The following is a 15,750-nucleotide window of genomic DNA, read 5'->3' on the forward strand; positions in this document are numbered from 1 at the left end:
GCAGTGTAGGAGTTACTATTATCACCTTCTGTGATCTTTTTTTGTCTCATTGCTCGTTGTTAAAAAAAAGTCCCACAATTCCACGAGCCGCAATGTCCAATCACAGAAGAGTTTTTTTTTCGCTTTTGGCGCGAGTGAGAGAACAACAATGAAGTATTGGTAGGCTGGTGAGTGTTTTAAAAAGTGGGTTCTGACAGAAGTTCATACACAATGACAGAATGTATAACTATTTGGGTCATGGGTTTAAACGCTTTCTGTAGTAAAACATCAAAGAGAAGATCAGATGGGGGATCTGGGAACAAAAGCTTATCAAATGGGGGTCAGTGGTCTAATTTGTGTCAGTGTAGGGGTCCTTGATGTGAAAAAGTTTGGGAACCACTGCAGTAAGCTGTAAGTTAACGTTATACATGCAGACCTCACTAAAACTGAAGCCCATTCATTTTATTTGGATTGAGGGAAGAAAAAAAACTGTACATATTTTTAAATAAACTTAAATAAATCCTAAGAAATGCAAAAACCCTACATTATTTTATCAAGCTGTTCCACCATTTCAGCTGTTCAATGTGTCAAAAACTCTGTTACTTGAACATTTTGCATGCATGCTCCTAATTGTTTTTCATAATCCACTATATGCAAAAGAAATCTGTCTTTTCGCAGTGTACATCTTTTCAAAGCATTAGTCCCCAGAAAAAGAGGAATATATCTTTAAAAGTATGTATTTATTTACCATCACATCCTCCTCTCCTCAGACTCTGGTCTTTTAAAAAATGATGGACTCTTCAGAAGAGGTAATTATCTTTGCTTGATTTTTTGCGCGCAAAAGTCGCCGGACAACACCAGTAACTGAACATAGCCATACTGAGAAATACAGAGAGAGTTGTGTGGAGCTGATAGTCTTAATTAGCTTTGTATCAACTAATTTTGGCAATAGCTTGAATGTGACTGACGTTCACTAATATAAAAAAGTTACGCACTAAAGCTTTAACATGTTTACTTCAGACAACATGTCTCCAGAAAAAAACTATTTATGTTTACTGATGATTTTTAGTACCGACCACTTCCGGGATTGCTCCGTTGCCGTCGATGTATTTCACTAAAACAACTTTAGAACGTACAAGTTCCACCAAAACAAGTTCCAGGCCGAGGATATTTTGCAGAGGCGCCGTTGCTCCATACAGCGCTTAGCGCCGCCCATGACTATTGTGATTGGTTTATAGAAATGCCAATAAACCAGAGCAGAGAAGTTTTTCTCGCATCCAGGAATGCTGTGTGGACTAGCCAGACCCTCCTCCACAGCACTGCGGTGGAGGAAGGTCTGGCAAAGCGAGACTACTGACTACTACAGTAATGTAAACTTGATTTGTCTACTGCATCAACTTACCGCTCTGTGTTAATACAACTTGACCTGTTAAGTTTCACCTTGTGTAAAAACTTAGACGGTTTAAGGCAACAGGTTTCCACACAAATTTTTAGTAAAGTCAACTAATTCGGGATAGCAGTGTACACCCCTCTGAAGTCTGTAACAGACTTTAAGAACTCAGCTGATCACTGATTTACATTTTCTTTTTACTCACAAATCCTTTATATGACCAGGCCCTCTCTTAGCTCACCAACCTTCTTCATCTCCACACTCATTCCCACAGTAGACTGATTCTGATAATAAGTGTGTGTTGTTGTTTCTTCAGTAATGATGAAACAGACTTTAAAAAAAATTCAAGTGTTATTAGATGATAAGCATTAAAGCTCAGATGTCAACAAAATTGTTGTTATTGCTTGAACATGTTAATATAATATATAAAGTGTAATTATTTTTTTTCATGTGGGATAACAATACATTAAAATAACAGTGACTATAACCTTCAAGTATTTCAGTATAACATATCAATACATATAATATTTCTTAGGATATAGCGATACAAATTAGTACTGTAGGATTTTGTACAGCTGCTCAACCAACTCCAGTCACTGTGGCTCTCGAGCACAATAATAAACAGCAGAATCTTCAGTCTTCAGACTGTTCATCTGCAGATACAGCTGCTCTCTGCTGTTGTCTCTGGAGATGGTAAACCGGCCTTGGACTGACTGAGAGTAGTAGTTGTTACTACCAGTATCAATAGTAGCAACCCACTCCAGTCCTTTTCCAGGAGCCTGTCTGATCCAGGCCATCCCGTAGCTACTGAATGACAATCCAGATGTTGTACAGGTCAATCTGTGGGATTCTCCAGGTCTTTTAACTGCTGGTTCAGATTCTGTCAGAGTCTGACCATCAACACCTGTCAAATAAAGAAAATAATCAGTTGCTTTTCTATTTTGGTAATGTTTTAAAGACAACTTCAAATTAAGGTCAGTGAAAATCTTCACCTGCCCAGCAGAGAGTTAAAAGCAGCAGTCCTGTCCTATAGTCCATCATGTTAAACTGTGTGTCCACTGTTCTCTGTCCTCCTCTCTGCACTCAGATAAGTAGAGGTGAAGATATCTGAGTTTTGCATTGACTCCTCCTTTTTTGGCTTTCTCTTAACTGTATTTTGTCTTTTCACAAATCATCTCACCATATCTCTTACCATTTCAAATTTGTTTCACATTTTTAACCTGATGTTACTAATCTTTTTTTTGTTTACTTTAAGTCACTTTGTAACATTTGAATATGTTTATTTACTCTCAGGATTGTCCAATGCAATGTACCAATTATGGAATAATGTAATATGTATAATATAAATTGCTTTCAGTTTATGTAGTAAGTAAATCACCTTGTCTGCTTGAGATAGGTAAACAACATCTCATGTCTCCTAAAGTTATCTTTGATCAAACTGCTTTTTTTCATGTGAATAAAGCTTATGTACAATATTATTAGACCAAAGATCGATTTTTAAAATTCAGAGCACAAAATTCAACTTTTGAAGAAAATTCAGCTGCATTTCTACATAATCAATAAGGTAAATTAATGTTAAACAATTTTTAAAAGTCTAATTCAGTCTGTCTTGTGGGAGAACAGACAATGATGTATCAGTGATTGAAACCTCCAAGTATTTAAACTAGGGCTGTCAAAATTAACGCCATAATAAAGAGTTAACTCAAACGCTTTTAGCCTAGTTGTTTTTGATGTAGGATTAATGCATGCATGTTTTGTGATTTGGGCCTCGGGACGCTCCTTAGTTTTGGGAAACCAGGAAGTGATGTACAGTAATGTTGTGGGTGGCTAGCAGAAACAAGCCTTGAGCAGAAATGGATAAAGAAAAGAGTTTTGAATGGCAAGTTCAGTTTCAAAGCCCTTCCAGATGGTTCTCTTGACAAGACTAGGGGTAGTGGTGGAATTGTGGAAATTGGTTCTCTGACAAACACATTTTAGATTGTTTCTGTAACAGTGAGCTGGTGTTGAAACCATTAGTGGTCTGAGGGCTCCTCCTCTGGTGGCTTCATGTTACAAGTGTTCAGGCTCTGAGGGGTTTTTGTTCAGGTCTACTGATGAGTCACTGGGAGAGTCTTAATTCGATACTGAACTTGTTCTTCAGTGAATCTTTGTAGTTTGGTGGATGCAACACCACCATGTACAATCACTCCAGTCCTTTCCCTGCATGCTGTCTGATCCAAGCTGTGTAGTAGCTGCTACCTGCATTTATTTTTTCATATATTTGCTTACTGACTGTATTTGCTGCAAACATAAATACATTGACAGCAGCCAGAATCATGTGAATAGTAATATATTTTGCAGGTTTTAATAAAAGACTTTTAATGGTTTCAGTGTTTGCAGATGTTTAAAGAAACAGACATACAGAGAAACTTGGAGCCTTTTAGAGGAAAACAGCTGCTCAGGAACTGAAACGTGACAAAATGAAAAAAACTAAATCTTTTAAACAATTGTAGTTCATCCATTTACAAGTTACTCTTCTGTAATAAACAACATATTTTACCTTCATAAGTGTGTGGTTATATCAGAAATAAAATCATATATCAAATGTCATGCAGAATGATTTTTACTTGTTTTTATTCAGAGTTCTTAAAAGCCAGTCATACAACAATCATACTCAAATGTCTGTGTTGTCTCATTTTGAATGACTTGACCTGAGGACATCAGTCATGTGAGACAGTGCAGAGTTTATCAGCCCAGGGAGGATGAGGAAAGACAAGAAATGTTTCTTACTGCAGGAGTTGAAGTAGTTTACTTTAAGCAACCAGATCGTTGTGATGTTTTTGGCACTTTTACCAACAAGTGATCTTTATTGTGTTTTTGTGTGTTTAATGTTCAGTAATAATATTTCTCAGGATAATGGGACATTATATAATGAAGAGACAATGGTTCATTTGTTATTTAAACATGATATTTAATATAAAATTTAGGGGGGAAAAAAGTAGTAATATTAAAAATATAATGTATAAAATATATGATATAAATATTACATTAATATAACACCTTCATTATTTGGCTTTATCAGCCCAGTAAAAATACTGTAGGATTTTGTACAGCTGCTCAACCAACTCCAGTCACTGTGGGTCTCGAGCACAATAATAAACAGCAGAATCTTCAGTCTTCAGACTGTTCATCTGCAGATACAGCTGCTCTCTGCTGTTGTCTCTGGAGACGGTAAACCGGCCTTGGACTGACTGAGAGTAGTAGATGTTGCTACTGGTATGAGTGATAGTAGCAATCCACTCCAGTCCTTTTCCAGGAGCCTGTCTGATCCAGGCCATATAGTAGCTACTGAATGAAAATCCAGATGTTGTACAGGTCAATCTGTGGGATTCTCCAGGTCTTTTAATCGCTGGTTCAGATTCTGTCAGAGTCTGACCATCAACACCTGTCAAACAAAAATGATAAGCATGTCATGCATTACCTTGGTACAAAGATCAGAGAAAATCTTCACGTGAAATATGTCAGTAATACAAATTGGAATATCAAATCAACATCAAGGCAAGGCAGGGCAAGGCAGCTTTATTTGTATAGCACATTTCAGCAACAGGGCAATTCAAAGTGCTTTACATAAAACATTAAAGAGCAGTTAGAAGACAATTAAAAACAATTTAAAAACATTAATAAACAAATTTAAAAACATTAACAGACAAGAATAAAATTGATAGTGCAGTATAAGAATAACAGTTACAGTGCAGTATAAGAAATTAAAGTTAATAAAATAGATTATTTAAAGAAAAGCAACATCAAAAAGATAGGTCTTTAGCTTAGATTTAAAAGAACTGAGAGTTGCAGCGGACCTACAGGTTTCTGGGAGTTTGTTCCAAAGATGTGGAGCATAAAAACTGAACGCTGCTTCCCCCTGTTTAGTTCTGACTCTGGGGACAACAAGTAGACCTGTCCCAGACCACCTGAGAGGTCTGGTTTGGTCATAATGTAGTAGCAGATCAGAAATGTCTTTTGGCCCTAAACCGTTTAGTGATTTATAAACCAGTAAAAGTATTTTGAAATCAATTCTTTGAGGCACTGGAAGCCAGTGTAGAGACTTCAGTACTGGAGTGATGTGATCCACTTTCTTGGTTTTAGTGAGGACTCGAGCAGCAGCGTTCTGAATCAGCTGCAGCTGTCTGAGTGATGTTTTAGGGAGACCTGTAAAGACACCGTTACATTAGTCAAGTCTACTGAAGATAAAAGCATGGACAAGTTTTTCCAGATCCTGCTGAGACATAAGCCCTTTAACCCTTGATATATTTTTAAGGTGATAATAGGCCGATTTTTTAATTATGTTAATGTGGCTTTTAAAATTCAGGTCTGAGTCCATGACTACACCAAGATTTCTGGCTTTGTCTGTTGTTTTTAACATTGTCGTTTGAAGCTGAGCGCTGACTTTCAATCGTTCCTCTTTTGCTCCAAAAACGACCACCTCAGTGAAAATCTTCACCTGCCCAGCAGAGAGTTAAAAGCAGCAGTCCTGTCCTATAGTCCATCATGTTAAACTGTGTGTCCACTGTTCTCTGTCCTCCTCTCTGCACTCAGATAAGTAGAGGTGAAGATATCTGAGTTTTGCATCGACTCCTCCTCACAGGGAGGAAACATCTGGACTGGAATCTATAATCTTCTTTGATGAAACTAGAATAGATTTTTATTGACTAGGAGTTGTCCATATTAGTTTGTCCATTTTAAATGCTATTTTAAAATGAGTAACTAGGTTATCAACTTTACAATAATTTAAGCATACTTTGTCATCTGATTCATTGAAGCAGTGGTGCCCAGCACACCTGGATTTGGCATTTTGAAGGTTTATGGTCATTTCATGGCAGAAATGTTTGTAACAGATTATCATGCGGAGGAGAACATCAATATTTGGAGCATTAGGGGCTGAAAATAAAACATACTGCTTCACTTCCCTGTCTTTTGTTCCTGTATATGGACATCACTGGGATAAGTGTTAAAGCCAGTCCTTGTCTGCCCTCTAGAGTTTTAAAACAGGAATTGTAGCTACTTTTAAACAGAAAGATTACTCACTTGTGACACCCAAAAATGTTTTTGTTATTGAAGCCCTGTTCTTGTTCCCTTGTCACTACCCGATGTGAGTCGAGTGCAGATGTGAGTTGCGCATGCGTCACTTTGTGACAATGACGCGGCAACATCTACACGCTTTAAACTTTAAACTTTAAATGATGTTCAGTATGTTTATCTGCAGTTTTTGGAGTCTTGTGGAGTAAACATGCATAAGGGGTTATGGGAGTGGAGTCCATAACAGGTTGTTTTCTCTATACAAATTGTACCTGCTGCCTCCTAATTTGTCTGAAATCTTTCTTTAGCCGCTTTATGTACCCAGAGACAACATGTACAAGAAGAATTTATCGATTTATACTTTATTTTCAATAGAGCTTTGAGCTACTGAGGGTCATTGAGGACGCCACTGGCATTGGGACAAAAATAAGCCAGTCATACAACAATCATACTCAAATGTCTGTGTTGTCTCATTTTGAATAACTTGACCTGAGGACATCAGTCATGTGAGACAGTGCAGAGTTTATCAGCCCAGGGAGGATGAGGAAAGACAAGAAATGTTTCTTACTGCAGGAGTTGAAGTAGTTTCATTTAAGCAACCAGATCGTTGTGATGTTTTTGGCACTTTTACCAACAAGTGATCTTTATTGTGTTTTTGTGTGTTTAATGTTCAGTAATAATATTTCTCAGGATAATGGGACATTATATAATGAAGAGACAATGGTTAATTTGTTATCTAAACATGATATTTAATGTAAAATTTAGGGGGGAAAAAAGTAGTAATATTAAAAATATAATGTATAAAATATATGATATAAATATTACATTAATATAACACCTTCATTATTTGGCTTCATCAGCCCAGTAAAAATACTGTAGGATTTTGTACAGCTGCTCAACCAACTCCAGTCACTGTGGCTCTCGAGCACAATAATAAACAGCAGAATCTTCAGTCTTCAGACTGTTCATCTGCAGATACAGCTGCTCTCTGCTGTTGTCTCTGGAGACGGTAAACCGGCCTTGGACTGACTGAGAGTAGTAGGTGCTGCTACTAGTATGAGTGATAGCAGCAATCCACTCCAGTCCTTTTCCAGGAGCCTGTCTGATCCAGGCCATCCATCTGCTACTGAATGACAATCCAGATGTTGTACAGGTCAATCTGTGGGATTCTCCAGGTCTTTTAATCGCTGGTTCAGATTCTGTCAGAGTCTGACCATCAACACCTACAAACCAAAAACGATAAGCATGTCATACATTACCTTGGTACACAGATCAGAGAAAATCTTTGTGTGAAATATGTCAGTAATACAAATGGGAATGTCAAATCGAGAGCAGTGAAAATCTTCACCTGCCCAGCAGAGAGTTAAAAGCAGCAGTCCTGTCCTATAGTCCATCATGTTAAACTGTGTGTCCACTGTTCTCTGTCCTCCTCTCTGCACTCAGATAAGTAGAGGTGAAGATATCTGAGTTTTGCATCGACTCCTCCTCACAGGGAGGAAACATCTGGACTGGAATCTATAATCTTCTTTGATGAAACTAGAATAGAGTTTTGCATTGACTCCTCCTTTTCTGACTTTCTCCTAACTGTATTTTGTGTTTTCACAAATCATCTCACCGTATCTCTTACCATTTTGACTTTGTTTCACATTTTTAACCTGATGTTACCTAATCCTTTATTTTTATTTGTTTTTACTTTAAGCCACTTTGTAACATTTGAATGTGTTCATTTACTCTCACTTTTGTCCAATGCAAAGTACAAATAATGAAATAATGTTACAGTTCATAAATAAAAGTTATTATTAATAATTTCAGTCAAAACATTGATTTCAGTTCATGTAGTTGGTAAATCATCTTGTTGGCTTTAGATAGGTAAACAACATCTCATGTCTCCTAAAATTATTTTTGATCAAATTGCTGTTTTTCATGTGAATAAAGCTTATGTACAATATTATTAGACCAAACATCGATTTTTAAACTAAAAAAATTCAGAGCAGAAAATTCAACTTTTGAAGAAAATTCAGCTGTATTTCTACATAATCACTTAAATCAGGTAAATTAATGTTAAAAGATTTCTAAAAGTCTAATTCAGTCTGTCTTGTGGGAGAACAGACAATGATGTATCAGTGATTGAGACCTCCAAATATTTCAACTAGGGCTGTCAAAATTAACTCCATAATAAAGAGTTAACGCAAATGTTTTTAACACCACTAGTTGTTTTTGATGTAGGATTAATGCATGCATGTTTTGTGATTTGGGCCTCGGGACGCTCTTTAGTTTTGGGAAACCAGGAAGTGATGCACAGTAATGTTGTGGGTGGCTAGCAGAAACAAGCCTTGAGCAGAAATGGATAAAGAAAAGAGTTTTGAATGGCAAGTTCAGTTTCAAAGCCCTTCCAGATGGTTCTCTTGACAAGACTAGGGGTAGTGGTGGAATTGTGGAAATTGGTTCTCTGACAAACACATTTTAGATTGTCTGCAGTAATTGATGTTGAACTAAAGCTTACTCTGAGAATGAGAACAGAAGAAATCAAAGATTTGACTTGTTTTGACATGTTGAGTTTTTGTACAGCGTTGCTCCTTCCTGTGTCACTGTGGCTCTCGAGCACAATAATAAACAGCAGAATCTTCAGTCTTCAGACTGTTCATCTGCAGATACACCTGCTGTCTGCTGTTGTCTCTGGAGACGGTAAACCGGCCTTGGACTGACTGAGAGTAGTAGATGCTGCTGCCACTGCTGATGTAAGCGATCCATTCCAGTCCTTTTCCAGCAGCCTGTCTGATCCAAGCGCTATCAATATTATCACCAAACCCAGAATATGTGCAGGTCAGTCTGTGGGATTCTCCAGGTCTTTTAACCACTGATTCAGACTCAGTCAGTGTTTGACCCTCAGTACCTACAGACATTTAAACAGCTCATTAGTTACTGTAATGCAGCCATGTTGTCTTTGTAAAAGGTTTGTCAGAAAAACATCTATTGTTCTTACCTGCCCAGTTAAATGACAGGATGAGAAAAACAACCAAATAATCAGGTCTGATCATTGTTAAAGCCAGTTGTCTCTGTCCAGTCTACAGTGTGTATGTCAGTGATTTAGTGTCTGTCCTTCACTCTGCAACACATATGTAGAGATGGAAGAGATCAGAGATTTGCATTGACTCCTCCTCCTATAAGAGAAACACAACACATATCTGGGGGGAAAGAAATCATAACTTTACATAGTGATTATGATTTTCTCAATAAGGAAGATAGATTTATTTAGACTCAGATTAGATGTATTTATATACTTTGCTCAGCAGCATTTGCTGGCCATCCATATTCTGGATATATCATTCATAAATGTCCAAATATATCCTCAACCCCTGCTGTTCAAAATCAAAAAAAAGGAACATTATTACAATTTTTTTTGTAGAAAAGCAAATTTCAATTGTAACAAAAAGCCATATCATTTAATCACTGTAGCATACTGGGAAAACAAACTATAGAGTTTTGAGAATTACATTTTTTTTAAGTATGCCCGTTTTGGGCTGTACATCATCGTGCCCCGCCCCCCACTGAATGATTCCTTTCAAAGATTTGAGAGTGGTGGTAGTACAAGGGCCTCCACCAAGGGGGACTGTGTAATACCTTTTAGGCGCACCACTTTTGGACACACTGTTTTGTGAGTAAAGGGAAATAAATATTGGAATAGCCTTCCCTCCACAATAAGGGACCGTCCCACATACATCAATTTTAAAACTCGTTTAAAATTCTGGCTTTTAGAAAACCAAAGCTGCACTCACTTTTAACTTTTGACTGCCTCACACATTTCACTATGTGTAACAATGTATGTTCTGTTGTATTTTGTCTTGACTGTTGTTAGTGTTTGTCTTGCCTCTCAAACTATGAGGGTGTTGCATGCTTGTTACTGTTTTCATGTTTTTAATTTTATGTATCTGCCTATGTGCAATAGATGAAAATTAGCTATGGTGCTAACTCTAGCATATCTACATTGTGTACTTGTACTGATGTCCATTAATATGCACTGTCCCTATCTAAATAAACTATTAAAATGAAATAAAAATAACACTAAAAAACAGGAAGTCACAAACCACAACATCAGCTGTTGCTTCCATTGTGGTCATGAATTTGTGTGTGTGTGTTTAGAGACACTGTCATATTCTCCTTAGTATCATCTGACGTCTTATCTTCTACTGCCACCTGTAGGTTCTTGGGAAATAATTTGGTTTTTGTCAAGCCTCTCTGCTTCCTTTAACCAGTGTGTTACTCTGGCACAGTAATACACAGCAGAGTCCTCTGGCTTTAAGTTGGACAGTCTCAGATACACCATGCTGTTGCTGTCATCTCTACTGATTTCTACACGGCCCTGCACACTGCTGGCATAAGTGTTTCTGCTTGAAGTAGAGTATCCGCTCCCTATCCATTCCAGTCCTTCTCCTGCAGGTTGTCTGATCCAGCTCATAACACAGCAGCTAAATGTGAAGCCAGATCCCCTGCAGGAGAGACTGAGAGTCTCCCCAGGCTTTTTCACTACTGAACTGGAAGGAATGGACTCCATACTCTGACCTGGACAACCTGATGAGATGAAAGGAGAGAAGAACCACAGAAGAAAGTGAGACAGTCATCTGGAAGGTTTTCTGGTGTCACTGACTGACCATCAGTCCATGTTGTCTGAGAAAAGATAAAACAGCAAGAAGCAGGAGAACTCACAGGGCAGAGAGAGAGTAACCAGCAGAAGAGTGAGTGTGTTCATCATCCTGAGGCTGGAGATGTGACATCTGATGCTCCACACAAAGTACAAGAGCAGTCAGCAGGACAGAAGTACACTGCACAGACTGAAGATTTGCATCAGGACATAATGGGGAGGGAGTGGTTCCTAAACCAGCACTCTGTGTAATTTGTACAATAATAAATATATTTGTAGAATTTATTATTCTTTCATTTTTTTATTATAATTGCTTTTCCTTCTATGCTATATACAATATCACATCCAGAAACATGATCACTTTTTTGTAGTGTTTTATCATATAACCAAAAAGTAAAAAAAATTAAGGATTATCTGTAAGGTTTACGTTAAATGAACTCACAAATGAACAATGTAATGTAAAATGTATGGTTGAGTCACATGGGTGCTGGGTATTTTTGCAGGACTGTTGGTGGTTTGCATCTCTGTAGAGCTATTTTTAGGAAAGAACTTATATATATTATAATATATTGAATTTATTTTCTAATTTCAATAATCTTTTTACAAATGCAGGCTCTGAGTCATGATAAACTGTCCCAACATGCTGACAAATACAGTTTTTTATTAATGACATATCTTTCATTATAAATTGTCAATCATTCAGTGGAACATGTGTTTTCACAGCCCTGACATGCTTCAGTGCTTCTCACACAGAGATCAGTGTTATTCAGTTGTTGTACAGCTTAGTAGTGTTGTGTGTCACTGTGGCTCTCGTGCACAATAATAAACTGCAGAGTCTTCTTGTTTCAGACTCTTAACCTCTAAGTGCACACGATTTTGAGAAGTGTCTTTGGTGATGGAAAACTGGCCTTGGACACTTTGGGCAAATATTGTGCCAGTTCCGCTATCGATGCGTCCGATCCATTCCAGTCCTTTCCCTGGTTTCTGACGAATCCAGTGCAGCCAAGCTAGAGACAGTCCGTCCACCTTACAGGACAGAGTGACAGGTTGTCCAGCTCTGCTCACCACTGGCTCTAGAGGAGGTGAGGGACTGGCCCTGAGCAGCTGGAAGAGACAGAGTTTAGATTACAGGGAGCCAGCTGACATCCAAAGCTCCTTTTCTCCTCCTTCGCTCAACACCGACTTCACTCACCTGAAATGAGAGCCAAGAGGAGGACACTCTGTACAACTGTCATGGTGGGAACTTGACTCAGTCTGCACCTGCAGAGGCTGTTATGGGGATTATATATTGTGTTGACAGAATGGGTGGGTTGGGGATTATGCTTCAGTGTGAATTTACATTTTAGCAGTGGAGAGAGAAAGAGAGAGAGAGAGAGGTTTTCGAAACAGACTGAGATACAACGTTAAAGATGTTGTTCGTTGTTTTGCTTATTTTTCAGTGTGTTTGGACAGTGTTTCAACTGTGTGCATTTCTAAGAGGGTAAGATTGTGTGGTGTGTAGTTCAATGTATACAGTACAAGCTGTAATGTCAGTCTAAGACGTTAATTTAAAAGGTTATTGTTCACCTAAGTGAGGTGGATTACTGCTAATAGAGAAAACAATGTGACAAATGAATACATAGTTTTTCCTCCAAGAGCCAAGGAAGTAAAAGTTTGCCTTATTGCAGTATTACTACAGTATCCATTCAGCTTCCAACCCAATGACTTACATACACAAGAATAAACAGCAGATCCTTCAGTCTTCTAGCTGTTTATATTGAAATTGATTTGAAATGATGAAATGGAGAACTATACAACTAAATGAATACATGAAGAATCAGTCACTGCTGATCCAGCACCTAAATGTTCTATTTTTGTTGGGGTGAAGCAAGCTCTCAAAGGGTCTGAGTATAAAATTGTAGTTTTGAGTGGCAGTCAGTCAAAATCAAAGAGATAAGCAGAACTAAGTGTTTCCATATAGAGGACAGAGAAACTTGAGACTGAAGCATTCTAGGGTTTTTATGAAAGAAAATGTAACATTATTTGTCACTCCTGCTTTAGATGCCACATGGCTGAAATGTGTATGTAGTATTTATTTTATTCATTACAGGACAAGGATTGTTTTGCTGTCTTTGGCTGTTTTGTAAGGAAGTGATAATTGATAGATAGATAGATAGATAGATAGATAGATAGATAGATAGATAGATAGATAGATAGATAGATAGATAGATAGATAGATAGATAGATGGATAGATAGATAGATACTTTATTCATCCCGAGGGAAATTTTAGGCATCCAGTAGCTTAGACAACCATAACACAAAAAACACATACACACATACAGTATATCTCACATACGAGGATAGGACCCCCTCTATAAATGATATACATATCAAGGGGCTATCCTTTAAATTAATTCAATAAATTGAAATTAAGGTAAGATATTTTTTTTAATGTATATAATGGTTATTGTTGGTGGTTAATAATGTCTATATTTTTCAGGGCACATTTTCATGATTTTATTAAAAACAACAAAAGCTAAAACATTGTATTTTTTTCTAAGAATATATCTATAAGAACGGGATCTGAGGAAAGACAAGAAATGTTTCTTACTGCAGGAGTTGAAGTAGTTTAATTTAAGCAACCAGATCGTTGTGATGTTTTTGGCACTTTTACCAACAAGTGATCTTTATTGTGTTTTTGTGTGTTTAATGTTGAGTAATAATATTTCTCAGGAAAGCAGGACGTTAAATAATGAAGAGACAAAGGGTAATGTATTATCTAAAAATGATACATAATGTCAAATTTAGGGGAAAAAAATTAGAAAAAAGTAGGAATATTAAAAAATATATGATATAAAAATATGATATAAATAATACATTCATATATCATCTTCATTATTTGGCTTCATCAGCCCAGTAAGAATACTGCAGGATTTTGTACAGCTGCTCAACCAACTCCAGTCACTGTGGGTGTCGAGCACAATAATAAACAGCAGAATCTTCAGTCTTCAGACTGTTCATCTGCAGATACAGCTGCTCTCTGCTGTTGTCTCTGGAGACGGTAAACCGGCCTTGGACTGACTGAGAGTAGTAGATGCTGCTACTGTCATAACTGATACTAGCAACCCACTCCAGTCCTTTTCCAGGAGCCTGTCTGATCCAGGCCATCCAGTAGCTACTGAATGACAATCCAGATGTTGTACAGGTCAATCTGTGAGATTCTCCAGGTCTTTTAATCGCTGGTTCAGATTCTGTCAGAGTCTGACCATCAACACCTGTCAATATATAAAACAAACCACATAAATGTTGTTGTTACATAATTCAGAACTATGTTTAATAACTATCAGTGAAAATCTTCACCTGCCCAGCAGAGAGTTAAAAGCAGCAGTCCTGTCCTATAGTCCATCATGTTAAACTGTGTGTCCACTGTTCTCTGTCCTCCTCTCTGCACTCAGATAAGTAGAGGTGGAAGATATCTGAGTTTTGCATTGACTCCTCCTTTTTTGCTTTATCCTAAGTGTATTTTGTGATTTTCAAATCACCTTACTGTATCTCTTACCATTTTGACTTTTTTTCACATTTTTAACCAGATGTTACCTAATCCTTTCTTTTTGTTTATTTTTTCACTTTGTAACATTTGAATGTGTTTAATTACTATCAGGTTTGTCAAATTAAAAGTACAAATATTGGAATAATAATTTTCATTCAAAAATTTGCTTTAAGTTCATGTAGTAGATAAATCACCTTGTCGACTTGAGATAAGTAAACAACATCTCGTTTCTAAAGTGTTTTGATCAAATTGCTGTTTTCTTTGTGAATAAAGCTTATGTACAATGTTATTAGATCAAACACGATTTTTAAACTATTAAAATTCAGAGTAAAAAATTCAACTTTTGAGAAAAATTCAGCTGCATTCATTTATAATTAATAAAATAAGGTTAATGTTAAACACTTTCTAAAAAGTCTAATTCAGTCTATCTTGTGGGAGTACAGACAAGGATATTTCAGTGATTGAAACCTCCAAGTATTTAAACTAGGGCTGTCAAAATGCAAATGCTTTAACGCCACTAGTTGTTTTGATAAAAGAGTTATATTGTGATTTGTGCTTCTGGATCCTCTTTAGTTTTAACACCACTAATGTTGTTTTTGAAACAAGCCTTGTAGAAATGGATAATGAAAAGAGTTTTGAATGGCAAGTTCAGTTTCAAAGCCCTTCCAGATGGTTCTCTTGACAAGACTAGGGGTAGTGGTAGAATTGTGGAACCTGGTTGTCTGACAAACACATTTTAGATTGTTACTGTAACAGTGAGCTGGTGTTGAAACCATTAGTGGTCTGAGGGCTCCTCCTCTGGTGGCTTCATGTTACAAGTGTTCAGGCTCTGAGGGGTTTTTGTTCAGGTCTACTGATGAGTCACTGGGAGAGTCTTAATTCGATACTGAAATTGTTCTTCAGTGAATCTTTGTAGTTTGGTGGATGCAACACCACCATGGACAATCACTCCAGTCCTTTCCCTGCATGCTGTCTGATCCAAGCTGTGTAGTAGCTGCTACCTGCATTTCTTTTTTCATATATTTGCTTACTGACTGTATTTGGTGCAAACATAAAAACATTGACAGCAGCCAGAATCATGTGAATAGTAATATATTTTGCAGGTTTTAATAAAAGACTTTTAATGGTTTCAGTGTTTGCAGATGTTTAAAGAAACAGAC

At 37.2% G+C, this 15,750-nt stretch overlaps 6 gene segments (V, D, J or C); all 6 read right to left on the minus strand.

The window, feature by feature from the left end:
* Nucleotides 1-1,916: 1,916 nt before the first annotated feature.
* LOC114569147 (Ig heavy chain V region 914-like) lies at nucleotides 1,917-2,514 on the minus strand. The segment is given in 2 exon segments: nucleotides 1,917-2,273; nucleotides 2,362-2,514. Coding segments are annotated over 2 exon segments (360 nt in total).
* A 1,957-nt stretch (nucleotides 2,515-4,471) lies between these two features.
* On the minus strand, nucleotides 4,472-5,992 carry LOC114569128 (Ig heavy chain V region 6.96-like). The segment is given in 2 exon segments: nucleotides 4,472-4,793; nucleotides 5,847-5,992. Coding segments are annotated over 2 exon segments (363 nt in total).
* A 1,319-nt stretch (nucleotides 5,993-7,311) lies between these two features.
* Nucleotides 7,312-7,913, minus strand: LOC114569125 (immunoglobulin heavy variable 3-23-like). The segment is given in 2 exon segments: nucleotides 7,312-7,644; nucleotides 7,770-7,913. Coding segments are annotated over 2 exon segments (363 nt in total).
* Nucleotides 7,914-9,006: 1,093 nt separating this feature from the next.
* LOC114569372 (Ig heavy chain V region 914-like) lies at nucleotides 9,007-9,493 on the minus strand. The segment is given in 2 exon segments: nucleotides 9,007-9,314; nucleotides 9,405-9,493. Coding segments are annotated over 2 exon segments (363 nt in total).
* Nucleotides 9,494-9,522: 29 nt separating this feature from the next.
* Nucleotides 9,523-11,185, minus strand: LOC114569373 (Ig heavy chain V region G4-like). The segment is given in 3 exon segments: nucleotides 9,523-9,582; nucleotides 10,683-10,990; nucleotides 11,126-11,185. Coding segments are annotated over 3 exon segments (414 nt in total).
* Nucleotides 11,186-11,858: 673 nt separating this feature from the next.
* The window catches only part of LOC114569375 (Ig heavy chain V region MPC 11-like), a 4,918-nt gene continuing 1,026 nt past the window's right edge, over nucleotides 11,859-15,750 (minus strand). The window contains 3 exon segments of the V gene segment in view: nucleotides 11,859-12,164; nucleotides 12,253-12,320; nucleotides 14,072-14,315. Of these exon segments, the coding sequence occupies nucleotides 11,859-12,164; nucleotides 12,253-12,320; nucleotides 14,072-14,315 (618 nt within the window).

This window comes from Perca flavescens, chromosome 15, assembly GCF_004354835.1.
Source record: "Perca flavescens isolate YP-PL-M2 chromosome 15, PFLA_1.0, whole genome shotgun sequence".
NCBI classification, from domain to species: domain Eukaryota; kingdom Metazoa; phylum Chordata; class Actinopteri; order Perciformes; family Percidae; genus Perca; species Perca flavescens.